The 27,303-nt window shown below is 41.1% G+C and overlaps 2 protein-coding genes and 1 long non-coding RNA gene across 5 annotated transcripts in view; all 3 read left to right on the top strand.

Moving 5' to 3' along the window:
• Positions 1-12,812, top strand: part of LOC123514409 (sodium-coupled monocarboxylate transporter 1-like) — a 17,122-nt gene extending 4,310 nt beyond the window's left edge. For all 3 annotated transcript variants that reach the window (XM_045272325.1, XM_045272327.1, XM_045272326.1), the window contains exons 3-13: positions 599-729; positions 2,956-3,144; positions 3,475-3,635; positions 4,927-5,067; positions 5,429-5,487; positions 7,101-7,260; positions 8,388-8,506; positions 8,998-9,152; positions 9,515-9,672; positions 10,024-10,136; positions 11,940-12,812. In XM_045272325.1, the coding sequence (XP_045128260.1) occupies positions 599-729; positions 2,956-3,144; positions 3,475-3,635; positions 4,927-5,067; positions 5,429-5,487; positions 7,101-7,260; positions 8,388-8,506; positions 8,998-9,152; positions 9,515-9,672; positions 10,024-10,136; positions 11,940-12,076 (1,523 nt within the window). In that variant the 3' untranslated portion in view covers positions 12,077-12,812. The remainder of the gene's footprint in view (positions 1-598; positions 730-2,955; positions 3,145-3,474; positions 3,636-4,926; positions 5,068-5,428; positions 5,488-7,100; positions 7,261-8,387; positions 8,507-8,997; positions 9,153-9,514; positions 9,673-10,023; positions 10,137-11,939) is intronic.
• An 847-nt stretch (positions 12,813-13,659) lies between these two features.
• The window catches only part of LOC123514405 (sodium- and chloride-dependent GABA transporter ine-like), a 41,505-nt gene continuing 27,861 nt past the window's right edge, over positions 13,660-27,303 (top strand). Inside the window, exon 1 of the mRNA XM_045272320.1 lies at positions 13,660-15,714. Within this exon, the coding sequence (XP_045128255.1) occupies positions 14,333-15,714 (1,382 nt within the window). The 5' untranslated portion in view covers positions 13,660-14,332. The remainder of the gene's footprint in view (positions 15,715-27,303) is intronic.
• Positions 24,457-25,930, top strand: LOC123514411. The gene is made up of 2 exons (XR_006677603.1): positions 24,457-25,256; positions 25,455-25,930. It is a non-coding gene; the product is annotated as an uncharacterized LOC123514411 (long non-coding RNA).

Raw genomic sequence — 27,303 nt, 5'->3', positions numbered from 1 at the left:
GTGTGTGTGTGTGTGTGTGTGTAACATGATCGCTTAGTATATATTTTTTGTTACTTAGCCTTGCAGACTGCAGGTAGTGTCAAACGAGATCAGGTCAAAAACCAGTTAAGTGGTTTACACCGGAGGAGAAAGAGAAAGGGAACGTGTAGCTACTGAAAAAAAAAAAACAAGTAATTATCACTGGAGTTTTCAAAAGCCGCATATAGATAATTACATATATATGATTAGTCGTATTCTGATATTCATTTTCTCATTGGCGATGTATGAACCTTGTGAACCCAGAAAAAAAAAAACTGTAGCAACTTTCATAACCTTTTCACTAGAGTAATTTTTTTTAAGTCTCACAAAGTCATGAAAGAAAATGAGGAAAAAAAATTAAGCAAATATATAAAGCTAGTTGATGAGTAGCTAAAGATAATTTTTGATGCCTTATAACAAAACTATCGTGACATCAATATACTTTTGTGATGGTATCTTGAGAGAAAGCGAGCTAATTTCGTAGCACTCAAAGGGTTAAAAATAGAAGTTTCGCGCTGTGTTTCCCTGGGTCGAATTAAACATGAGCTATATACGAATGAGAGTGTGTTTACGTTCCCAGGAGGACCCGCGGAGACCTACTACCATAACATCAGCTGGATCGTGGGGATGGGCGGCCTGGCAGCCATCCCTGTGGTCGCCATTGTGTTCCTCCCCTTCCTATACCAGATGCGCATCACCTCTGTCTACGAGGTGAGTGCCCTGTGCTGTTTAACCCTTCAGTACCACGAGTTTCGAATATAATTAGACGGTTTCATTGACATTAAGAAGGGTTTATGAAGGTCAGAAGATTGAGAGCGACAGTCTTCACATTTTAATCCCCCCACATAAGTTTGTGAAGCTATATAAAACAACAAAATAGTAAGCAGAATGAGTATGAAAACATGTCATGGTACTGAAGGGGTTAAGCTTTTGTATTGTATATCTGTGAAAGGTTTTTTTCTTATACTGCACTTTAAATATTACCGTTACACACAAGAATAACTAGAATGGTGGTGGTGGTGGTGGTGGTGGTGGTGGTGGTGGTGGTGGTGAAGCAGTGTTGTGTTTATTGTGTTCGTTTTCTTTTTTTTTTTCTTTTTTCTCTCCTATTCGTTCTCAGTTCTCCAGTTTCGTAAGGACCAGTTTATTTGCTACTTTTCCACTTTCTGCTTCCTCCTCCCCCTCTCACCCACTTCCAACACACACACACACACACACACACACACACACACACACACACACACACACACACACACACACACACACACACACACACTCTCTCTCTCTCTCTCTCTCTCTCTCTCTCTCTCTCTCTCTCTCTCTCTCTCTCTCTCTCTCTCTCTCTCTCTCTCTCTCTCTCTCTCTCTCTCTCTCTCTCTCTCTCTCCATCTATCTATCTATCTATCTATCTATCTGTCTGTCTGTCTGTCTGTGTCTATCTATCTATCTGTCTATCTATCTCCCTTCTGAAAAGCTCACGCTACAACTGGGTACCCGGTTTTCCAGTAAGATTTTTTTTTAATCCTGAAGTGACCTTGAAGTAATTTGTACGTAAATGTTTGGTCAATAATTTTCGCTATTCTTTTTATTACTATTTTCTTTTGGGATTAGCTTTATCAGTGAATCTTTTCCTATTTATTTGTTCTTCTTCCCGTCCTCTTGTGCTTTCGTCCAGATCCCTTCTTACATAAACAATCCTTCCCCCCCCCCCGAAAAAAAAAAAAAAGTTAAAGACAACCACTGCTTATTTTCGGTAAGGAATCCTAAACCAGTCAAACCTGTTTATTCCTTGAAGGCAGCCGCTTGATGTTCATGTGTGCAGCCTTGAAGAGATAAAAGGACAAGCCGATAGTTTTGGTCCTTTATAGACATCAAGTGGCCGAAGCCGAGAAGTGCTATGCCAATCTGCTGTGAAAGTGTCAACCACATTAACCTCTTCAGTACCGTGACACGTTCTCATATCTGTTCTGCTTACTATTTGGTGATCTCGTACAATTTCAGATATTTGTATGAGGATTAAAATAGTGAAGATTCTAGCTATTATTTAATCTTCTGACCTCTATAGGCCTTTTCTAATGTAAGTAAAATCGTGTAATCCTACCCAAAAACTCAAGGTAAAAATGCGTCCTAGTACTGAACGGGTTTAGCTGCAGAAGTTTTATGAGCCGTGAAAATCAAGGGTATAGTGAAAATAATAGGTACATCACCATTGCTTTTTTTTATTTATTTCATTACCGCCATGAGCTGAAAACGCGGTGAAAATAACACTAATATTTCTCTTCGACGGTCAGCAACAGGAAACAAGGGAGTAAAATGAAGAAACTTAGCTATCATTTTTTCCTCATCTGTCGTTCCTTAATAGTTGTCATCCGAAGGAAACACAGAGCAACACGTGAAAATAACCCACTCATTGTTTTCCTCTCACAATCCCTCATTGTTTACCCTCTCAATGGAAGGAAATACGGAAGAAAATGGTGACAATAACTTCATCTTACCCTCTTTCTTCTATATCTCTCATCCTTTTCTCCTTCAGTCAAACAACAAAGAAACCAGCTATAGTCTGTCTACTCTGAAGTGGCTCCTGGGTCTCAGTTTGAATGCGTAGTTGTCAGATCTTGAGGAAAACCGTGAGCTATCCTTGTTACAGGTGCGCTAATCATCAGAAAACAAGTATTATTCGCATAGAATCAAGCAAGTTATCAATAAGCTACAATATGTTTGAAATCCAGGAGCCATTATAGAGTAGATAGATGATAGTAAGTCATTTCTCTGTTCCTTCTACCACTTCTTCACTATCTGGAAATACAGAAGAATATGAAAGTAATTGACCTATACACTCACCTTTCCCTATACACTCACCTTTCTCAACGCCAAACTCAATACAAGAAAATTGATCAAGTACCTTCTCTTTTTCTACTCCTTCTGCCACTCCGTCAGTACCTGGAGACGCGCTTCGACTCCAGGGTGATACGCCGCATGGCCAGCCTTATGTTCGTGCTGCAGACACTACTGTACGAGGCGGTGGCTATCTACGCCCCCGCCCTCGCCCTCGCCGCCGTTACCAACATGCAAGTGTGGGTGTCTATCCTTACAGTGGCCGCCATCGCTTCTCTCTACACCGCCATTGTGAGTAAAAGTTTGCAGTGTTGTTTATCTCTCTCTCTCTCTCTCTCTCTCTCTCTCTCTCTCTCTCTCTCTCTCTCTCTCTCTCTCTCTCTCAAAACAGGAATTGAAGTTTTATTTTTTCATATAAACTATTTTTTTTCTCGATTACGTGTGTGTGTGTGTGTGTGTGTGTGTGTGTGTGTGTGTGTGTGTGTGTGTGTGTGTGTGTGCGTGTGTGTGTGTGTAAGATCCATTATATAACTTAACACTTATTACTATTATATCTATTCGTGTTTTTACTTATATGTGTATAGCTATTACTAATGTGTGTGTGTTTGTGTGTGTGTTCAGGGCGGGATGAAGGCGGTGGTGTGGACGGATGTGATGCAGCTCCTGGTGATCCTCGGGGGCCTGTTTGCCATCGTGGTGAAGGGATCTATCGACATGGGAGGCGTGGAGAACATTTGGAACACTGCCCTGCAACACAACCGCACTGGCTACAACATTATGAAGTAAGGAGAGAGAGAGAGAGAGAGTATGTGTGTGTGTGTGTGTGTGTGTGTGTGTGTGTGTGTGTGTGTCCATATTCATACACTTTACTTGCTCACCATTACTATTTTCAAAAGCCACAGGGATGATTATTCAAGTTCTCATCTTTCACCAGCAGGAGCAGGACCGTAAAAACACCCTCAAAACACGTGTCACTCCAGCTAAAACCTTGTGAAAGTAGTGGAAATGCGGCGCAAAAGTGTCTCAGAATATAGTGCCAGGGGAGACCAGGATTATAGGGGAGAAGGGGGAGAGGGAAGGAAGAAGGGAGGAATCTCGGTATTAAACGAAGTATAGGAGGGAATTAAAGAGAGGGAGAGAGAAGGGAAAAGATCGTAGAAGTGAATGAGAAAGTAATGAAAATAAGAAGAACAGAGGAAGAGAAAGGGACAAAGGTAATAAGAAGAACTATGGAGGAGAAAGGGAAAGAAAGACGGAGGTATTGAGAAGAACTGTGGAGGAGAAAGGGACGGAAAGACGGAGGGAATACGAAGAATAGTGGAGGAGAAAGAGATGGAGGGAATAGGAAGAACAGTGGAAGAGAAAGGGACGGAGGGAATAGGTTGAACAGTGGAGAAAGGGACGGAGGGAATAGGTCGAATAGTGGAGAATGGGACGGAGGGACTGAGGTAATAATTTTGGCAGTAAAGAAAAGTGTAGAAAAGAAGGAAAGGGGGAGAATTTATCAGTGGAAGCAGGAGGGAGGGAAGGAAGTAGAAAGAGGGGGAAATAGCCAGTAACTTGTATGTAGGCCGCCATCACTTGCATATATAAATTTATCTTGTACACGAAAAACGATGATATTTATGAGTTTGTATATAAAATAGTACCAGGAACCAGGTTATCAGAATGGCAGTGTTTCTGTAGTGATAGTGGCACTCCATGTGACAGTGACAGTTTGGTGCCGAAGTGGCCCAAGATGTAGAAGAAGTTTGGCCACCCTGGAGTAGGTGAAGGGCAAGGCTCGCTAGTGAAAGGGAAAGTGCATTAGAGAAGATGAATCACAGAGACAGAGAGAGAGAGAGAGAGAGAGAGAGAGAGTCTATGAAGGTCAGTAACAGAGAAGTATATATTGTTATTTATTTCTTGCGCCATCATGCCCACGAACCTGACTAATATTTGCAAGCCCTCCTCCGTCCCTTCCTCCTCCTCCTCCTCCTCCTCCTCCTCCTCCTCCTCCTCCTCCTCCTCCTCCTCCTCCTCCTCCTCCTCCTCCTCCTCCTCCTCATTCTCACTCATCTGCTCTACTTCTAGGTTCGAGTTTGACCTGTACGAGAGGCACACGGTCACCAACATAGTGCTCGGCGGCTTCCTGGCTAGTCTGTGCAGCTTCGCGTGTTCCCAGACGGCGGTGCAGCGATACTCCAGCATGAAGAGCCTCAACCATGCCAGAGCGTGAGTCACAAGGGGAACTAAGAAGGCTGTAGAGGCTAGCTACTTATTATTAACCCCTTCAGTACTTGGACACATTTTTACTTGAGATTTGTGTACGATTAGACCATTTTATTGATAACAGCAAGGGTCTATGGAGGTCAGAAGATTAATGGCCGCAGTTTTCACTAATTTATTCCCCCATGAATTTCTGAAGCTGTGTAAAATCACCGAATCGTAAGCAGAATGAATATGGAAATGTGGCATGATACTGAAGAGGTTAATTCAGATGTATGCCCTTTGAGGATGACTGACCAGGTGAACAAGTATTCCCCCAGATGTGTTTATGTGGTAGGTGGAGCACTGACAGCCTCGTCTTCCACAGGTCACTCCTCCTCACTATTCCCTTCTACATGCTGCTGTACTTCCTCGCCGCCTTCACAGGTCAGTAATACAATACATTCTGACTTCCGTATTCTTAAGTATTTCAGGGTCTTGTCTCCTCCATCTCCTCTTGAGTGGAAAGTGCTGGGGTCTTAAAGGTGATGTTTTGATTGTTTTCATGTTTATAGTGATCTTTGTATGTAGGGATTGGCATGTATGCAGTGCTCTCTCTCTCTCTCTCTCTCTCTCTCTCTCTCTCTCTCTCTCTCTCTAAAACAACAATAGGAATGGTTTTTGCATACTTTACTCAAGGAACACCCATGAAAACCAGACTGATCATCTTTGGAAATCGTCTTAATGGGTGAGCAAGGTTTAAGAAATCATGCCTTTGTTTTATCAGTATCGTGGCATTAGTGTGTGATCCGCATGTCACTTGGGGATTGTGTCGAGATTAACAGGAAGGTACTTTTCATAATCAGCTGGTTAAAAAAAAAAATTATATATAGTTTTGATTTTGTTTTGATTTTATTTTGTTTACTTTTCATTATCAGCTGGTTAAAAAATAATCTATACTTTTATTTTATTTTATTTTGTTTTGTTTTGTTTTGTTTTGTTTTGTTTACTTTTCATAATCAGTGGGTTAAAATAAAAATCATCCAAAGTTTTGTTTTGTTTTGCTTTTGCTTTTCATAATCAGCTGGTTAGCAAAATTATCTATAGTTTTGCTTCGTTTTGTTTTGTTTTGACCCACAAAGATAACGCACATCACGGCATCTCCAGAATTAAAAAAAAAAAAAAACATGTCCAGAAATAAAAACGCCTATCTTTATTTACTCTGTGCTATCTGACAATTGATGATTTTTTCAATATATATAAAGGATGGAAATCGTGTGTAGTACTGAATGGACTCACATACATAACTCACCCATTCACATTCTATTATATTCACTCATTCAAGAGGGAGGTTTCAAGACAATTTGTCCCTATACTTTGGCTAACTCAATCGGCTCTGTGGGGAGACTCGACTGAATGGACTTTTTTTTTCCTTATATTTTTGTTGCCCTTGTTCAGTCCTCTTTACATAAAACAAAAATCATTATCCTTTTTCCGGAGGTGGAAATGAGGTGTGCAGGTGATCCAGGTGTGTCAAATATCGTGGCAGGTGCATGGTTACTCGTATCTGCTTCATTATCTCTTTACAGTGGTAGATAAGGTGCTAGAATAGGTCAGTGTGGGGCAGAAACGTGTTTATGGTACTGTACTGTCTTCCTCACCCCCCCATCTCTCTCTCTCTCTCTCTCTCTCTCTCTCTCTCTCTCTCTCTCTCTCTCTCTCCTTTCTATTCCTGTAAAAAAAGTTATCAGGCAAATTATCGCTTTCAAAAGTGAATGTCAGAAGGTTCCCGGCGAATTATTGATTAGTTTCTATAGGTGTGCCCATATTTATCTTTTGAAATAGTTCTTATCGCAGTAGTTTGAGTACCCGACGCATTACACCTCTTTTCGCATCTGTATCTTCAAACGTTTCGGCGTGTTCACTCTCTTAACATTGTAGTGGAAGCTATTATGGTTTTCAAGGATATATTTCACGAGTGTTGAAAATATAAACCATACAGAGAATTTTAGAGTTCCATAGTTTGAAATCCAATAATATTTTCTCCTCTCGGCGTGCAGGATTGGTGCTGTTCGCCACCTATGAGGGCTGCGACCCCCTGGCGGCGGGACTCATCTCCAGTAAGGACCAGATTCTTCCCTTCTTCGTGATGGACAAGCTGAGCTCCGCGCCAGGGCTGCCAGGTCTCTTCGTGGCATGTATCTTCTCCGGCGCCCTTAGGTAAGCTCGCTCAGTGAAGTCTCCTTCAATTCTGTGTGTTTGGGCGGGCAAGTGAGAGCGAGTCCAGATGTCCAAATACCACAGAGATAATTAGCCAGATTCTCAAGTGTTTATCCTACTCATACTATAAAAATATTGTTATTCTGTCACTAGAACCACAAAATACCCTAAAATCCCATGTGACTTCAAGTAGAGCCTTATGAAAGTAGTGATATGCGATAGTCATATGAAGTTAAAAAAGACTTTCACTACTTTCGTAACATTCAAATTGAAGTTTCATAAGTATTTCTATAAACCTGATGACAGATTAATAACATTTCTACTGAATGAGAAGAAAAACACTTAAGAATCCCGCCAATCATCGTTGTGGTCTTTGAAAACAGTTGTGGTGAGAGAGCAAGGCGTTTCCCAACACTAGCCTTCTCTCTCTTGTAGTTCCCCGTTCATGCTTGTAGTGCTGTGGCCTTTGTCCGTTCTACTTTAGGATTCGGAGGATAAGTAAGATGTAGCGAGCTGAGTGTCCAGGAGATAAGGCACTGGCAGGGAGATTAAAGGGCGATAAACGAAGATTGTGAAAGGATTAGGAAGGGAGATAAAGAACGTAGTTGGAAATTATCAGCACAAAGAGAGAGAGAGAGAGAGAGAGAGAGAGAGAGAGAGAGAGAGAGAGAGAGAGAGAGTAAATAATGCATGCAAGTATCCTCCTAAATGTCAAAGTTATCTTATTTGTGAGGTCAGGTTACGTGCTATATATTTTTTTTTCATTTTTTTATGCACATTCTTTGAACTACGATACTTTGAATAGTTTGTGTGTGTGTGTGTGTGTGTGTGTGTGTGTGTGTGTGTGTGTGTGTGTGTGTGTGTGTGTGTGTGTACAGAACAACAGTAAGGGAATACGGTATGATTTACGGAAAGATAAGACCGAAGAGCGCCTACACACACACACACACACACACACACACACACACACACACACACACACACACACACAAACAACATACATGAGCATCCTTATTACACATTTATTCAGGCATGTGGCGGAGGAGAGAGAGAGAGAGAGAGAAGGAAGGGAGAAGGTCGGGAAAGTTGTGACCGTGACCTTGACCAGTGTACGCCTTGACCCGCAGCACCATATCCTCTGCGGTGAGCTCCCAGGCGGCAGTGACGTGGGAGGACTGGCTGGCTCCTATCCCCTATTTCGCTTCCCTCGCTCCCACTTCACAGGCCGCAATTACTAAGCTGATAGGTGAGACTGTTGACACTACTTGCTCTCTCTCTCTCTCTCTCTCTCTCTCTCTCTCTCTCTCTCTCTCTCTCTCTCTCTCGTGTTTGTTGTTTTCCGTCTCCCTTCTTTTCCTCTCTCCATCTCCCTTATTTCTCTTTCCGTCCTGTCCTTCACTCCTTGTCTTGCATCCTTACGACATTCCTTTGTTTTCCTTCTCCGTCGTTCTTGTTGTATTTTTTTTCCTATTCCTCAGTTAAGTTTGTTTTTATTTAATTCAGTTTTAGTTTGTATCCCATATGTATAAATTTCACCAATCATCCTTATGTATGTAGTACTCCTTTTTGTGTGCGTATGTCTGTATTATGTATGTAACTGTTTTTTTTCCACCTTTATTATACATTATGTAATGCATTTATTTACTTATGTATTGTGTTATGTAGTGTCTATCATTATATTTACATTTCTTCTTTTCCGTGTGTGTGTGTGTGTGTGTGTGTGTGTGTGTGTGTCAGCGGGAGCCTACGGGACGCTGGCGGTGGGTCTGGCCTTCCTGGCGGGCAACTTCGGAGGGCTGCTACAGACGGCCCACGCCTTCGTCGGATCAGTGAGCGGGCCGTTGTTATCTGTGTTCGTCCTCGCCTTCTTCATGCCATTCAGCAACGCCATCGTAAGAGACTTGTTATATTTGCTCTCTCTCTCTCTCTCTCTCTCTCTCTCTCTCTCTCTCTCTCTCTCTCTCTCTCTCTCTCTCTCTCTCTCTCAGTTTGATTAATAAACCGTGAAGCAGACAGACATACAAATAGACATGTAAATAAATCACTAAACAGACAGAAACAGACAAACAAAATAGAAACAGACTAAGACCAGAAAGACAGACAGACAAACAAACATGTAAACAGATAACTGATCAGACAGAAACAGGCAGACAGAATAGAAACAGACTAAGAACACGTAAAGAGATACAAAAAGACAGCTGAACAGATAAACAGATCGATGTGTTTCGCTACAAGCTGGTGCCTTTGTTGACAGGGAGGCTGCGTGGGGCTGCTCCTAGGCACGGCGGCGCCCCTTATCGTCAACTTTGGCGCCTCAGGATTGGGATTGAAGCCTACACTGCTGCCCACGTCCACTGACTCCTGCCCCCTTGACCTGACTATCCCGGAGACCACCAGAGCCCCGCCTCCCAGGTAAGAGAGAGAGAGAGAGAGGAAGTTTTGTAAGATTAAGCCCTTCAGTACTTACCAAGACGCGTTTCCATATTCATTCTGCTTACTATTTGGTGATTTTATACAGCTTCAGAAACTCACGTGGGGGGTTTGAATAGTGAAGACTGTGGATAATAATCTTCTGACCTCCATAGACCTTTCCTGATATCAATAAAATGGTCTTATCATATACAAATCTCAACGTAAAAATGAGTCCCGGTACTGCTTTACATTTTAATTGCTTTTCCTCCTACAGTGATCTCAAGATGTTCTAAGTTTGCCCATTACGTGTTCCTAATTTCGTTTCTTTTCTCTGACATCTCTCTCCCCCAGCCTCTCTGATCTGGATTACCCGCAGAAGCTGTTCGCGATCTCCTACAAGCACACAGTGACTCTCGGCTTCCTGGTGGCGATAGTGACGGGCATCATCACCAGCCTCGTCACGGGTTGGTGCTCTAGTCTTCTTGTTAACCCATTCAGTACCAGGACGCGTTTTCATATTCATTCTGCTTACTATTTGGCGATTTCATACAGCTTCAGAAACTTGTGTTGGGATTAAAATAGTAAAGACTGGCCATTAATCTTCTGACCTCCATAGAACCTTCCTAATGTCAATATGATCGTCTAATCATACCCAAACTCATGGTAAATATACGTTCCAATACTGAAGGGTTAAATTACTCCGGTATTCACATCCATTTTCTTATTCATTTTTTATCTGTTTTATTTATCTATTTACTTATTTATTTGTTCTACTTATATATCTTTTTTTTTATTTCATTTTATTTATTTATCTATTTATTTTATTCATCTATTTATTTTTTTTTTTTTTTTTTTGTGTGTGTGTGAGTGTGTGTCAGTTAAGTTTCAAATAACAGTCAATTAGTCAGTCAGTCGACTCTTATTCTTCCACTTATCATTTTTTCTTTTTTCTGTCTTTTCTCCACCTCGTGATTTGTTTGGTTATCTATTGATTTTTAAGGAAATGGTGTGGCGAGGGGGTTGGCTGAATATTTCTTTATTTTATTATCTTCTAGTTTCTATCCTAATCTTACTTCCATAGTCATAATTTCCTTTTCTTTTATCAATGTTGTGTTAGCAAGGTTACATTTTCTCGAAGTTCTCTACCCAGTCGTAGTACAATACACTAATTCCTTGAGTCATCTGTACTTGACCTTACCTGTATATCGTTTGCAGTTGAATACTCACACCTGCTTTTTTTTTATTTATACCATGTGGGCTTTTCAAGGGAATTTATGGGCTAAAGGGGATACTTTTTGGAGTTACCTCCTATTTCAAAGCCCACCTGTGAGGAAACCGTTGCCGCGATTGAGGAAGCCCAACCTACACTTTTGTCGTAGTAGTGCGTTAAGCTTCTAATGTTTGAGAATGAAAGTGTTACGTGTGTGTGTGTGTGTGTGTGTGTGTGTCCCGTAAGTGTGTCTCCCGCTGTGAAGCCTCAGGACTATCAGGAGGTATCGGTCATTGCTTCTTCACATTTGATATCGCTCAGTAACAGCTGTTGTACTGTCTTATTATTAGCTTTGTATTCCACTCGATAATCTTGCTTGATACTTGGTAAGGTTCACGATGCCTCCTTTTCCTCTTCCTCAGCATTCGTCCTCGTCCCAGTCATCATATTTTTTTCTTCTTCACCATCGTCCTCGTATATCCTCTCATCCCAGTTATGTGTTAATTTAATTGGTGTTTCCTTGCATCGTCACTCTTGCCTTCCTGTTACTCAGCATCTCACTCCTAATCTCGTCCTTTTCCTCGCTAACTTCAGGGACTCCATGCCCGTGTCTGTATTTCCAACTTCCTATGACTAGACTTTGTTGAAGAGTGAGATTTCACTGACTTGGCTAACCCTTTCGGATCTTTAAGGGGGCTGGCAACAAAGTGGGCCTCTTTTTTTTGTTGTTGCCTTTGGTCAGTGCTCCTTTCTTACATGAAGAAAAATTAATTATCGCTGTTTTTTTTTATATATATATAATCCACATAGTCTTGTCCTCATTCACATCCTCCCAATCTTCACCTGCTTCGAAATTCCCACCCTTATCATCTCAAATTTCTACACTACACTCTACACCTTCCCTGTTCCTCCCTTCAATTTGTATCATCCTATTCTTCATCATAATACACATCTTCACACCCTCATTTTCATCCTTCCTTATCTTAAACCGCTTAAAATTCCACCACACTTCTCTAGCATCAACTTCCTGTCATTTTCCCATCTCTCCTCTTGTCAGGGAGGACGAGAGGGAAGCGTGTCAAGAGGGAGCTGCTTCATCCCTGGGTAAGGTGGACGGAACCAGACTCTAAGGAAGTGACAGCAAGAGTCGAGGCCCACAGTTACCACAACCCAGCAGTCTCCACTCGCCTCTAACGTGAAGGAAGCGGGAGTGACGAGCGGTGGTGGTGTCTATGATGAATCAAAGGTGTTAGTGAGTGAGTAATATGTGTTTTGAAGTGGTTAGTGAGTGTTTATTAGGATTGTTGTGTTGTTAAGAAGTTATAGGTGTAATTTTTTATACTGTTCTTTTGTGTGTGTGTGTGTGTGTGTGTGTGTGTGTGTGTGTGTGTGTGTGTGTGTGTGTGTGTGTGTGTTAGCCATGACCGGTATTTTGATATTAGTTTTACATTGGTTTCTATTTTTATGATCATTATTATTATTATTATTATTATTATTATTATTATTATTATTATTATTATTATTATTATTATTATTATTGCAAATCTATTTTTCGTTATGGTTGTTGTTATCATGAGTAGGTGTGGTAAAAGAAGTAGTGGTTATTACAGAAACAGCAAGAGTAGTGATATTGTGCAGTACAAGTAGTAATAGATAGTAATAGTTGTACAGGGTAGGATAGCATTTAGCACTTATGTCGTAATTATAACATTATTATTATTATTATTATTATTATTATTATTATTATTATTATTATTATTATTGTTATTATTACTACTACTATTACTAGTGTTATTATTTCTATCGTTATGTTATCCTCATTATTATTATTATGGTGATAATGACTTATCTACGGCACATGTTCTGTATCTTGTGTTTCGATGATAACGGTGTTGGTGTTAAAAATAAATAAAATTAACACAACTGGCAACATTTTGTGTTGAGATATTGGTGAGAGCGACTGATAAAGCTGATTATGATGCCGGGAGAGAGAGAGAGAGAGAGAGAGAGAGAGAGAGAGAGAGAGAGAGAGAGTTATGTTACACAAGTTCAGTTTAGGAAGGACACGACAAGTTATAAAGAAGGGGGAAGAAAATGAGAAAGATAAATTCAAGGAAATGTAAAAGAACAACAACAGGAGGAGGAAAAGAAGCCGAGGCAAGCAGTGTGTCATGTTGTCATATGATATTACAATTACATGATATACGTATACACTGGTAAGGCAGGGAAGCGTACGTATGAGAGAGAGAGAGAGAGAGAGAGAGAGAGAGAGATATGGGGTAGGGATACAGCAATTTCCTTTTCCTAGATACGCGTGAGCCCTATTAACTCCTCCTCTACCTCCACCACCACCACCACCTCCTCCTCCTCCTCCTCCTCTTCCTCCTCCTCCTCCTCCTCTCTCCCTTTGTATCGCTCGGCGGCCGTTCAGTCGACTTGTGGTTGTTTCCGTGGCGGGGTTTTTTCCACTGTCTCAATTATGGACTCACTAGTGGTGGTGGTGGTGGTGGTGGTGTCGAGTCAGCAGTAATAACATTTACTGATGGGAAGGCATATATCGTTTCAGGCAGCACATCACTACGCGTATGCACAACTAGGCCTTTCCTTATCGCACTCCGGCAGGTGAACGGCAGGTGTCGCATCTTCCATAGTTTATGTTCTTTGTGCGATGTTGACAATAGAGCGAGCGTTGCGATATTGTTTGAATTCCCTTCATGTATACACCTAAACACGACTAAATAGCTCGCTGCCTCAGCACCACTGGCAGGTCACGCTTGACGCGGATGTGTGGGCTGAAACAGGTGTTGACTGACACATCGTTCCGTTCACTTACAGTCTGCGTCATTGTGACCAAACAAAATAAATAGCATTTTGTATCGTGCGCACCAGCAGCTCCTTCCGGAAACATCTCACAGACCAGCTGATGACGCCTCTCACTGATAAGGACAGAGACAAGCCTGACGTGCACAGTGGATGTGGCAACACTTACTATTCACCGAGAGGACAAGTACTCAGGAGCTTGATGCAATGAATATTATCTCTCTCGAGGCACACAGTGTACCTCTCATTTATGTTGATCTCCCCTATAACTCGTGCATTACAGTAAACAATCGTTCTAAATCATTATTTAATTCGCGAACTGCCAAACAACTGATTAGCGAGCACTTGCGTCACACCACCTACAGTTACCAGTTCAAGATTACTTGTCTAGCATCCGAGAGTCGGCTCAGTGTGTTAGCAAATATAGCACGTGTGTATTTCGTTGCTGTGACACCTTCTCACGAAACACTGTTTATGGGGATAATAATCTGGACACTGCTCCTGTGTTTCTTGTAGCGAGGTTGAAGCGGCTTGGAATATTGGGAGCTCTGCGTGGGAGGGTGTAACTTCCCTCAGTGCTGACGCTCGTCAGTGTGGCTCCTGACAACGGGAGGAGTGCGTTTGAACTGTATGTACGATCAAATCCACGTGCCGGTAGTGGATAAAGCTCCTCACGCGATAATATTAAGCAATATGGAAAGCCAAGTAGCTAGTGTCATTGATGCTGACCAGGAGAGAGACGCCAGTGGACAGCGTGCGGGAAGGAAAGGAAAGAAAGTGTTGGCGTTTATTGTCGAAGGAGAAGTGCAAACATGTGGTCAGCAGTATGAGGTGAATGGTTCAGATTCTGGTAGTGCTGCCCTGCCTACCTGTCACGCAGATGATAGTGTTGCCCACCAAACAACAGAAAAAGTGGCCGTGTCGCCACTTTCCGATTCTAAAACACAGGCTGTTTACTCACGAAAAGAGACTGAACCTAAGGCATTACAGGTTCAGCCTGAAGGCATCACGGAGTCTGCCTTACCGACCAAAACAAACAAGTGTCTTTCAATGGGTAGTGGTGGCGACACCACCTCAGTCCACCAGTTCTTCCTTCCTTCTGACGATGAGGTGGACAATGCAGTACAAGAGAATGGGGAGTTAAATGGACACACTGAGGAATTGGTGCCACCACTTGGTCTCGACTATAGAATGTTCCATGAACCTCGTCTTCCCAAAATAGCAACAGCACCCGCCAAGGCAGGTGTTAAGTTCTGTGGCTCGAAACACGTGTTTACTGTTGTGCCTGTTGGCAGTGGAGAGTTACGGACTGGTAATAAAGAACCACAGACCAAAGAACAACAGACCATCTCTGCACCCACGGAGGTTGTAAGAGAGACGGATGCAACACAGATGCCCTCAGTTAAAAGTCAGATATTCCCGACATGCTTCCATTATTCTCCTTACAATACCGTGAAGGGATCACCTGTGGGCCGTCGGATGGCCTATAGCCCCTATCACACAGTAACACGAGGAGGCCAGCTTCCAGCGGCGTACAACCACTACCACACCATCACAGGCCTGGAGCTCTCCTCCTACCAGCGATCAGAGCACGGCCCGGGCTTGAGGCGAGTTACCTCCAAGCGGGAATACGGGGTGGGCGGGTCGTCAGCCCTGCCCGCGCTGTTCAACGTGGTGGGGAGCACCGCCTCATCACCCTTCTCATCCAAAGTGTCTTTAGGAGCGGCTGGGACACCCCCCCTTCCTTCGGGGCTGCACCGCGTACGTACGTTACCATGTCCTTCCCCTGGAATTCTCAGCGTGTTCCCAGAGGAGGGTGCCCAGCCCTCCCTTGTAGGATCGGAGTGTCCCCTCCCACCTGAACACACCACAGTGCAGTCACTCAACCAGATGACTGTGCGCTCTGCTGGAGGTCTTAGCATCGACGTGGGCAGCACCGACGGTCGTAATGTAAAGATACACGGTGCGGTGGAATGCCCGGAGCAGCTGCCTCTCCTGCCTTCCGTTCCTGGGTAAGTGTCCCTCAGTAGTGCGTGGGTTGGCAACCTGGGGATCCTAACTGCGAGGAGGGACGGATGACATCAGGGGTTCAGACTGAGACTCATGAGGGAGACTTGGCGGGAAGTAGACGATGATGATACTTGACTCAAACTTGGTCTATTACTAGATACGAACTTACTGAGACACACACAATCTCTCTCTCTCTCTCTCTCTCTCTCTCTCTCTCTCTCTCTCTATATATATATATATATATATATATATATATATATATATATATATATATATATATATATATATATAGTCTAATGTGTATTATGCTCTCTAGTGAGAAAATCCTAAAAACGAAATATAATTATCCCAAGAATATTCGCTTAGTGATATCCATGAACCCTAAGGTCACATGTACTAGTGCATACAACACAGTTGTAAGAAGTATATTACAATATATCATTTAGCAACTGTGTCTTGATGGAAAGTGGAACATAACGTTGTCAATATTTTGCTGAACACAAGAAAGGTTCTCTAAAAAGAAGCATCAGTTATTGCGACGCTCTGCGCTGGCTCACACAGTTGCTGCTTGCGACGCAGCCACACAATTACATCAAACGCTTCACTGGAAAAATTAAGACCATTAAACCTGATCCTTTTAGCTGTGTGGTCAGAGTTATCAATGGCATTTAAAGCATTTTTTTCTTTTTTGTGAAAACCATAAACGTTATATTATATATACTTGTTCCCAAACAAAAAGTTAAAAAAGAAAACAAATGAAATAAATGAAATATAAGAAATCAAAACGCTGTATGTTTAATTTATCATCAAGAAGTAAAATGTCTAAAGCAAAAAAATTATCTTGTCTTTCTTAATGCAACAATAATTGTCTTTCACTTATCGCCTTGCACTCTGCATGACTGACGTTAATAAAGAGACAATGCACAATACTGGCACGCTAACGCCTTCCTTATGGGCGACCTGCCTAAAAAGCCAACACCTCGCAGCTCACTTCAACTCCCTCGTGACCTGCGTCCATGCTGACGTGAAGAGTGAGTCACCAATCAAAGAAAACACACATCCAGGTGCTCAACCCAGCACCAGCTGGACGCTGCCGTATCTCCACTTATCACTGAGTCAGATTAAACCTGCAGCGTAACGGTGTTCTATAATAATGTTACAGTATACAGCAATAATATGCGTTTATTGTTGTCAATGGTAGCAACTTGACTGTGTGGATGAATGGGATGGACAGACAGTAGTAGAGTCTGCATAATCCCGGGGCAAGTAATACATCGATCACATTGACACTCTGGGACGGTAGCCAGTGGTTGTGGGGCGATGCGTGGGTGGGAACGGACCATGGGCAGAGAATGTCAGATAACTGTACGTAATCGAAGAGGCAAGATAAGTGCTCCTCTACAGTGTACACAGCCATGTTACCAGGAGTGGAGGAAGGTGAGAGGCGCGCACGTGTGAGGGGGTCGCCAGAGGTCGTGATGGCAAGCCAAGTGACGCACCCTCCTCTTAAATGATGCATCCACTAACACTCGCTTCTCTCTCTCTTCTTTTCCTGAATCGGCACGTGTTCGATGATTTCCTGTTATGTTCATGTAAGTCACTAATAAAGTAACGAGAATCTTAAAGTAACGACAACTAAGGTAGTAGTAGTAGTAGTAGTAGTAGTAATAGTAGTAGTAGCAGCAGCAGTAGCAGTAGCAAGAGTAGCAGCAGCAGTAGCAGCAGCAACAACAACAACAACAACAACAACAACAACAACAATTTGCATGATCTCTTTTTTCTTATTCACTTGTTAAAAATGTACTTATTGCATTGTCTAACTACTTTCGAGAGACTATTTTTTACATCACGTAGCAAGGGCAATCACACACACACACACACACACACACACACACACACACACACACACACACACACACACACCATCTATACAATGAAAAACAAAGCAATGAGAGACAGTCACTATTGTCGCCGTGTCACTGTCATTCACGGTCACCCTGTTCTTATCAATTTCTTAGTAACATTTCTGCCTCGTTCACCGTGCTGGGGTTCGAATCCTAGCCAGAATTATGACCCTTACCGCTGTAGTATTTGGAAGTTATATAAAAAAATACTTTAATTCCTAACATAGGACGGTTCCTCCCTCGATTTAATCTTCAGGGTTTTGTATTCACGGCCACTAACCTCTCTAACTTACGGCGTTGTCACCTTATTAACCACATTTTTCGTCAACTTTCTTTAGATCGTTAATGCACCGAAGTTTGTCTGCTCTTTCGTCGGCACAGATAACTTGCTTGCCATCAATATATAATATCAATATCGTCCTCCTCTCTCTCTCTCTCTCTCTCTCTCTCTCTCTCTCTCTCTCTCTCTCTCTCTGCAAAAAACAAAAGAGGAAAAGAGTGTTAGATTTCAAAGGTGATAACACGCCATGTCGCACCGAGATGATAACGATGGTTAGAAGAGTGCCAAGGTTATTACAGACATCATTTTGTGTAACAGTTCGCCAAACAAAGCCGTACTGGTTCTTGTATAGGACCGGATGACCTTGTGTATTGGCGGTGGCCGGTGCGTATTGAGCTATCTGCGGCAGGTGTGATGTTCATTTGTTATCTATGTTAGGGAATGAAACCTACCCCTCTCTCTCTCTCTCTCTCTCTCTCTCTCTCTCTCTCTCTCTCTCTCTCTCTCTCTCTCTCTCTCTCTCTCCTATACTGTATCCGATAAAAAAAAAGCAAGAGGTGAAAGACCGAAAGAGACCAAACTCCGTCATTAGATATCTTCTTTTTCGTTGTATTCAGGTTGACACTCGGCAATGTGGGTGTAAAATTCTTACCTTTTAGTAAGTGATTTAAGATCCTCGGCGTTGTCTGTTCTCTTTATTCAGATATATCATGTAATATCATCGACAACTGTTTGGTAGTATATGCAGTAAATGCCTTACCTATGCTGTACCAATTAATAGTTTTCAGTATCAAGGCTTCAAGAAGAAACCTGATGAAGGTCACCAGCAGGTCGATCAGTGGTGTCTCGAGACAGGCCACACTGCCAGCCACAGCATCACTTGTGCCACTGGGATTCGTTACTAGGATTGATGTGTCATGAAGCGCCTTCTGACAGGACAGTCTTCGTGTCACTAGACCAGTGTCTGATACTTGATGCAAACTTTAGCTGAATAAATGATAAATGATACCTTGCTAGCCACGCTTCCCTTCATCACTGTCAGCTGCCACGTTGCCGTCAGGACCTTGGCCATTGCTTACATGAGCTTTGTCTTTACTGAGGTGGCAGTCCAAACACGTTTGCCTAACACGATTTGTGTGGCAGCCACTGGTTACATAGTCATCCAGGCGATTGTCCCTCCACATCCTTTCTGTTATCCATCTCATCTCATCACATTAAAATGAGAAAAGATCTGATAAGATAAACCCTGATATAGCAAAGCTTATACACAAGCACTCCACTCTTAAAGGCTTTATTGAGCAATGCGAAAGCACTCCGGCATTGACAGATTAAGATATTTCTCCATCTTCATTTCTCTAGATTCTGAGCAAGATCGTTAGTTATGAAGAAAACAATTCACTTAAGTATGTCCTTGAAAATCCTTGTGGTTGAAGATAGGTTTATCAGAGAAGATGTATTTGTTTGAGCGGTAACTTCTGATATATTTTACTGTGGGAATGGAGAGAGCTTTTATTTATTTATTTTATTTATCTTTTGGTTTAATCACCCATTTTTGTTTTTGTTTATTTTTCTTTCTATCTTTAATTTTCTATCGTTATATTCTATTCTTTTTTTTATCTATCTATTTTAACTAACCGTTTGTTTCTATGATCCTCTTTACCTGCCAAGATAAAAAGATTTTGAGTCCACCACGATGCATAACTATTGAAATATGTCTTTTTCAAAGAGGATTGAGGGGAATCTATTGATTTTTTTTTATGCTTTCCTTTACATTTCTTTACGTGTATTCACAATTACCAAAGTCTACCGTAGGGAAGTTGTGGCGCCAGTGTGATTCAAGGCTGTTAATAAATATTTCAGGGTGACTTTGAAGTGTTGTCTTCAGATAAATGTATACTAAATGATAATAAAAAAAAAATAATAATGATGATGATGACGATGATAATGTACAGACATTTAGATAAGTTAGAAGGGTGAGGGGGAAGGAAATACAGGTGGAAGGAGAGTCCCAGTGTTGCTAGATCTAGCATAATTTTGTGCTTTTAGCATAATTTGAGTAAATTTTGAACGTCTAGCATAATGTCTAGCATACCTATCAATTTAGCATAATCCTAACAGAATTCAGAAGCGTTTGGCATAATTCTACCACAATTTACTAAAGGTGAAAATTAACCGAAAATTAAGTAAAAATAAACAATAAACAATAGGAAATGAACATATGTTTGTCCTTTACTGCCCTGTTTTTGGGGAAGAGTCTGTCCGTTTTTTTAGCTGGCGTGGAAACCCTGCTACTGACTCGACTCAACGGTCCAGATATATATATATATATATATATATATATATATATATATATATATATATATATATATATATATATATATATATATATATATATATATATATATATATATATATATATATATATATATATATATATATATATATATATATATATATATATATATATATATATATATATATATATATATCTCAATGACAGACAAACTGAATATCATGTTTCAAAGCCCCTATGCAATGATTCATCGTGTTGTCAAGGATTGCCTTCAGCTGTATATTCAGATTTTCAGTTGCTTCATTAAGCCTTCAGTTTTGAAAGTCCCAGTGCAGGAAGTCATCAGTGTTAACCCAAAAGATCCAAATATCCATATTTCATTAACTCAAATATATGGTGGGGTCAAATTTGCCAAGTTGCTTGAGAGTAGTGTAAATAAGAGGGAGGTACAGGGCATGAGTTTAATGTTTGAACGTACTGTACCTATCCAGCAATTTCTGGTAGAATTATCTGTTCAGTTACATCAACGACTTCCACTGAATAACCAAACTCTATCAGAAGCCTGTTCTCTTCTTGATCCCACAGTCCTTGTAGGAAACGATAGGCAGTCCCTCTTGGATATTTCATCGAAATTTCCCAACATCACAGAAGAGAATGAACAACAAGAGTTGGACTGTGAATGGCGTTCATTGCTATTGAGTGGTGATGTTGGCAGCTTTTTGTCACAGGACACTAATACAGAGTCTCTGTGGTCTAGAGTCCATGTAAGTGGTAGATATCCTACATCCTCCAAATTAGCTAGAGCCTTGCTTAGTGTTCCAGTTTCAAATGCTGACTGTGAGCGAATTTTCTCCTTAGTAAATTTAAAGAAAAACGTGAAGTGAAACAGGCTGTCAAATATTTCTCTGAGAAATTAACTGATATGTGGGGAAGGAGTAAGGAAAGCAGGTGAATGCACAAACTTTGAGCCAACACGTGAGATAGACGTAGGTGGTGCAAGTGAGGAGTATGGTGTGGCCCAGGCGGAGGCGGGCAGAAAAAGCATATATATATATATATATATATATATATATATATATATATATATATATATATATATATATATATATGTTTTATTTGTCTTATAAGTTCATAACCACCAGAGAATGTAGGGAAAAATAGTGATGGGGAGGAAGCATGGGAGAAATCTTCTTAAGTTACTCCTGAAATCGTTTTCTATGAAAGTACTCACTTCTAACATATGGCAGCACTGTTGCTGTCCTCCAAACTTCCTCTCTGTATATTCCTTGGTTTAGTATCTATAATGACATACATTATTACAAGTTCTGACTATTGAATATTGTTTTACTCTTTTTTTTTCATTGAAGTGAATTAGCAGTATATAAGATATTCCCTATATCTGAAGGTAGAGAATTCCATACCTGTGGATCTGCATATATTTCTATCAGATAACAGGAACAGTGTCACCCGCGTACAGTGTAGATTTAGATCCTTTGCTTGCCTCAGTTACGTCATTAATGTTCAATAAAGAGAGTAAAGGCCTTAATAAAGATGGCCTTAACAAAGACCGTGTGTGTGTGTGTGTGTGTGTGTGTGTGTGTGTCCAAGAGGTCAAGGGGCGTGGTTGTCTTGATGTTCGTCTTGATATTATGTGGTCTTCTTTTTTATCTTCAGTGGTCACTCACTCGCCAGTCTCCACTGCGAGGATGCGGGATGATTTAATCGAGTTAATTCAGTAAATAAATAGACTAAAACAGATGAGTAAATAAGATAAATAATTGAATGAAAAAATGACTAATGAAAATTAACAAAGAAACATAATAATAGGTAAAAAAGAAGAAAGAAGAAAATAAAAGAGAAAAAGAACAATTATAAATAAAGCATACAAAAATGAATGAATTGATGAATTAACAAAATAAACAAATTAATAGTTAAAGAGATACAACTATTGGATAAGTGAAATATACAGAAAGAAAATATAAAAATGAACGAAAAAATAAAGAATAAGAAATCAAAATAATAAATGAAACAAACAACTAAGCAAATAGAATACAATAAGTCAATGAATAGAAAATGACATGAACGCACCAGAGTATGTAACACAACCCTGATCTATAATGTTATTGACGGACGAGAAGTACATACATACATACATACATACATACGTAAAGTATATACATACATACATACATACATAGCTGAATTATTCGTGTTCGCTGTGGATTATATTGAGATGACATGTACAATGAGTGTGATGACTGGGTGCCACATGATGAATATTGACTCATAGCAAATAATGAGTGTGGCTCTTGAGTGATAGTGGTGGATTATTGATTGATGGATATTGATTGATAATGATAACTCAAAGGTGTCTAGATGGTGACGTGATGGAGTTGTTGAACCTTCCCTGTGCTTCCCTGTGCATTGTATCTTACTTTGTCCTTTCTACTACTTATCTGCACCAATACTGCTTCTGTCTTTAGGAAAACTTATCACTCCCTCACCCTTTTCCAGGCAAGAATTATCAAGTATTCACAATCACCCCTCTCCCGGGTAAACTCTGGAACTCTCTGCTTCTGTATTTCCACCTTCCTAGAACCTTCCTTAATGACTTGAACTGTTCAGAGACTGGGACCTCAGTGGGCCATATATTTTTTACTGCTGTTTTGTTGCTTATGACCTTTGCCGCTCCTACATTAAGATAAATTAAATCTGGAAAGCTATATCTAAACATAAACGTATTAAATTTGCTTTTAACAAATATCACTTAAAAGAATCAATATTTTTCAGTTTATTGCTTCAAAATGATCGAAATTAAGTTTTGATTTAGCAAGGCAGCAGTTATCGAAAATAAGTTTTTTTATTAACTGTGCCAGTCGCTGGATACAAGCAACACACAGACCACTGTAATGATGCATCCTCGAGGCTATTTAACTGTCTCTAAGGGACGGCATGCGTCCTCTACGTACATTGTTTCAGCCAATCCTTATTTTACTAACTGAGTCTCTATTACCTGCTTAGAACTCTAGATGAGGTTCTCTCTCTCTCTCTCTCTCTCTCTCTCTCTCTCTCTCTCTCTCTCTCTCTCTCTCTCTCTTCCATTTTTCCCCTCCTCGGTAGCAACAGCCAGTGAGAAATGAATATGCCCTCAAAAGATGACGAAGACAGATCATTCCGCCACACTGGGCCAACAGATCTACGTAAGTGTGTACTCCTAAGGATAATGACCTCAATTTCTCCAGCACGCCAAGGCTGTCCCGTCACGCCGCAGTGTCGCCTCTGCTTAGCCACACCAAGGTCATTTCAGCGAATACGTAATGGAAACTTTGGTTCACGTGGATTCCTTGCCAGAGAGAGAAAGAGAGAGAGAGAGAGAGAGAGAGAGAGAGAGAGAGAGAGAGAATTTTTTAGATTGATGAGAGAAAGGAAGAGTAAAGAAATGGAGCGTGAAGGAAGAGAAATGTAAGAGCGTTTTATATTTAAAAGATTACTACCTACGATTTATCTTTTTCCTCTCTCTCTCTCTCTCTCTCTCTCTCTCTCTCTCTCTCTCTCTCTCTCTCTCTCTCTCTCTCTCTCAACTTACTTAATGCTGTAATGGCACCAGTTGAAAAAAAACTGAGTCAGAAGCGTGGTAAGAATAAATTGTGATCAAATATTAATTCGCTTGGTTACGGTGACTAGAGGAAGTTGACTAGGGAGCGTTGGAGAGCATAGCATTGGATTAATGAAGTGCATCAAGGTGTTTATTGCATTAGCTTCCTATAATTTGAACTCATTTAAGAGGGAGCTTTCAAGACATTTATCTCTTTCCTTTGGCTAACTTTCTCGGACGTGCACGGGGGACTAGCATTCCAAGTGGGCTTTTATTTATTTATTCATTTTTTTTTTTTTTTTACTTTTCTTTTGCCCTTTTTCAGCTTCTCCCTCTTACACATTTTTTTTTTCAGGACAGTCATGGCTCCGGGAAACAGGGAACATGAGACTCCTCGATAATAGAATAATTTTGTCATGTACTGTATTTCATAAATGGTTACACACACTCTCTCTCTCTCTCTCTCTCTCTCTCTCTCTCTCTCTCTCTCTCTCTCTCTCTAGCTACATAAACATTTACTCCAGTTCAGTTGGAACCTCGGAAGTGAGATGAGGTTGGTCACAACAAGAGCAGCCAGTCTTGTGTGGCCTCAGCGCGGGGAACAATGTGCACTTTGCCGTCTGCCATCTCCCCCTCCCCCACCGCCGCCGCCTCCGCCGTCCAGTGAGTCCAGTCTTAAAATAGGAAATGAATACAAGATAAGCCGGGGTTACCTGTGGTGGATGTTTGAGGATCGATTTCGAGAACTAGGCAGAAGAAATGAAATGTTGCTTTACTTGGGGTGAAAAGTATTCTCATTATTGTCTATTAGCATTTGTTTACATCACACAGAAAAAAAAAATTGTGTAATTGTGACTCATGAATCCGGAAGTCTTTATCTAGTGTATGACTATCAAATAGCCAATTATCATATCTTAATTTTAAGGTAACTGTGCGCGTCTTTTATGCGCATTGGAGAGTCATCTTGTAGCGGTGGCGAGGATGGAAGCGTGGCTACATTCTTTGATGCATGATCAAAAGAAGACAAGGTCTAACCGCGGTCAACCGGAAATGGACCACATTCTTGACCCGTGACGTCACGCGCCCCTCACGACCTGACGCGCACAGCCGCACACCTGGTCACCTGCACACAGTTTATTGCCTCACAGTGTACGCACATGGACAGAAGAAAGTGAGGATATAACCTACCGTATCTACAGTAATGCCTAATTGCTGTGCAGTGTATGGGTGCTATTCAAATTATAGAAACAATAATGGAATCACCTTCCACAGATTTCCAAAGAATGACGAGGTAAAGAAGAAAATGATTACTCTGTGTAAAAGACAAGACCCAATCAATGGAAACAGAGCAGTGATATGTAACTTACATTTCGAGCCAAATGCATATGAATGAAATCTTAAGTATGAGCTCCTTAATCTGCCTTTTCCAAAACACCTTGTAAGGATAAAAGAAGCTGCATTACCAACACAAGGTGAGAACATAATTTACTGTACATAACGCATTATTATACAGTACGAGGGCACTCTAATACTCTTTAAGAGTACTACAATATTGATTCAAGCAGTGTTATCAGGGATTAATAGAAGTGCACGCCAGATTCTGCGTAGTAACAGAAAAACCTCGTAATGAATGATAAAATTTTTCTCATACGAACAATATATTCGTACAGTTGCTGATGTGTGTGGGGAAAGAGAGGCAAGAGTTGTGAGAAGAGGACAGAAACGACTAATACAAGACATTTTAGAAGCACAAGTTGAGGTCCCAGAGGGAGATGCTACAGAAGAGGAGAAACTACATCCATCTGTTGAGGATTTGCAACGCCAGGTTGATGACTGCAAAGAAGAGAGGGGAGTGTTGCTTGGCCAACAGCACATGCCACTGTAACAGAAGAAGTGAGGAAAACATTGTCTCAGTATTTTTCTTCATCTCAAGTCGAGTGTCTCTTAAGTGGGAAGCCAATAAGGCAATGGGCTGAAGACGACATAAGCAAGGCAATCACTCTGAATAGAAACATAACTTCATCGAGAAAGGAAGTTAGCAAGATGAAAAAATACTAAAATAAAAACTGTACAGTACATTTACAATTAATGTATAAAATCTAGTGTTGTCATAAATAAATATGTATATAATGCGTATCAATCTTCACTATGTCTTTCATTGCCCTTGAAAATAATATTTGTACCAGGAGTTCAGGTACACATGGGCTGGCATACAGATTCTTTACAGAGTGAGGCAGCTAGAGGGACGCGTGACGTCAGAGGTACACGGGGTGGGAGAGCGCGGTTAGACCTTAGTCTTCTTTTGATCATGCTTTGATGGATCGCCTGTTATGGGATGGTTTGGCGCCGTAAACTCCTTCGTCGCTGGTGAATTGAGACTGCCAGCGATGTTGCATTTCTTCCTTCCGTGTTTCACTGCTTTCCTTTCTTCACCATTTCTCTCCGCGCAGACATACAACCCCATTGTTGCGTCGCTCGTCTTTATTTTTTTCTTTAATTATACACTATCTGTCTTTATGCATAAGGGTGGCGTGGTGAAGCTTTGTTGGCGAGGTGGTATTCTGGTAGCGTGAGTGTTGGTTCCTCTTCTGTTTCTTACACGCGATATGTACAGTTGCGACCAGTAAACTTGCCATCTTAGCCTGGTGTGGATCTGCCAGATATTGCTACTGGAAAATATATGGGCTAAGATGGCAAGGAGTTTACTGGTCGCAGCTGTACATTACTAAATCACAAAATATGGAATGTCGTGTTATACTGCCAGCGTCCTCTTGTTAGTTTTGCTTCATTTGGTGTTTAATTCCTGGAAATGTCCTCAGCTTTCAATCAAATGATACTTATCTGCACGTGTGTACGGAATGTGCTTTTCATTACTTGTGTCTCATAACTAAGTACTGTAACTGCTTCTCTCATCACCCTCCCCCCTCTTGACGCCTCAGTACCTTAGTCACCCGATCTATGACTGCCTCCACTTCTCACCCTTGCTTGAACTTGTTGGGGAGTACTGAGGGCTGCTTCTGAGTGCCTGAATGAACTCATTGTACCATGTTTCATCACACCTCTTCTCCGTTCTCCATTTTCTTTCTCGTTGGGATCGGTACGGTACCAACCTTTTACCTTTCATTTCAACATTGCTAGTATTTTTTTCTTTTATTTCGGCATCATATGAGCGCAGTTAAGAAAGTTTATTATATCTTTACTTCTCTTTGTAGTCTTGGTCTTCCTTCACCTCCTCACTTTTTTCACCCATTCGTGTCGTCTCTCTTGTTCTAACTCTCCTTCCACGACTCCTTCTTTGTTGAGTGGACTCTTCACACACGTATCACCACAGTTATCTGACCGCCGTTGTGTGTGTGTGTGTGTGTGTGTGTGTGTGTGCGCGCAGCTCGGATTTCACAGCAGCATCACGTGGCACTCATCATAACAGACGGCAATGGGACGTGACATAAAGTATTCATCACCAGTTTAAGCTCACACAGACATCCATTTGACTAAGAATGGTACCCTTGCATTGAAAGG

This window comes from Portunus trituberculatus, chromosome 37, assembly GCF_017591435.1.
Source record: "Portunus trituberculatus isolate SZX2019 chromosome 37, ASM1759143v1, whole genome shotgun sequence".
Lineage (NCBI taxonomy): Eukaryota > Metazoa > Arthropoda > Malacostraca > Decapoda > Portunidae > Portunus > Portunus trituberculatus.
Note: the sequence above shows the minus strand (reverse complement) of the source record. Positions and strands in the feature narration are given on the sequence as shown.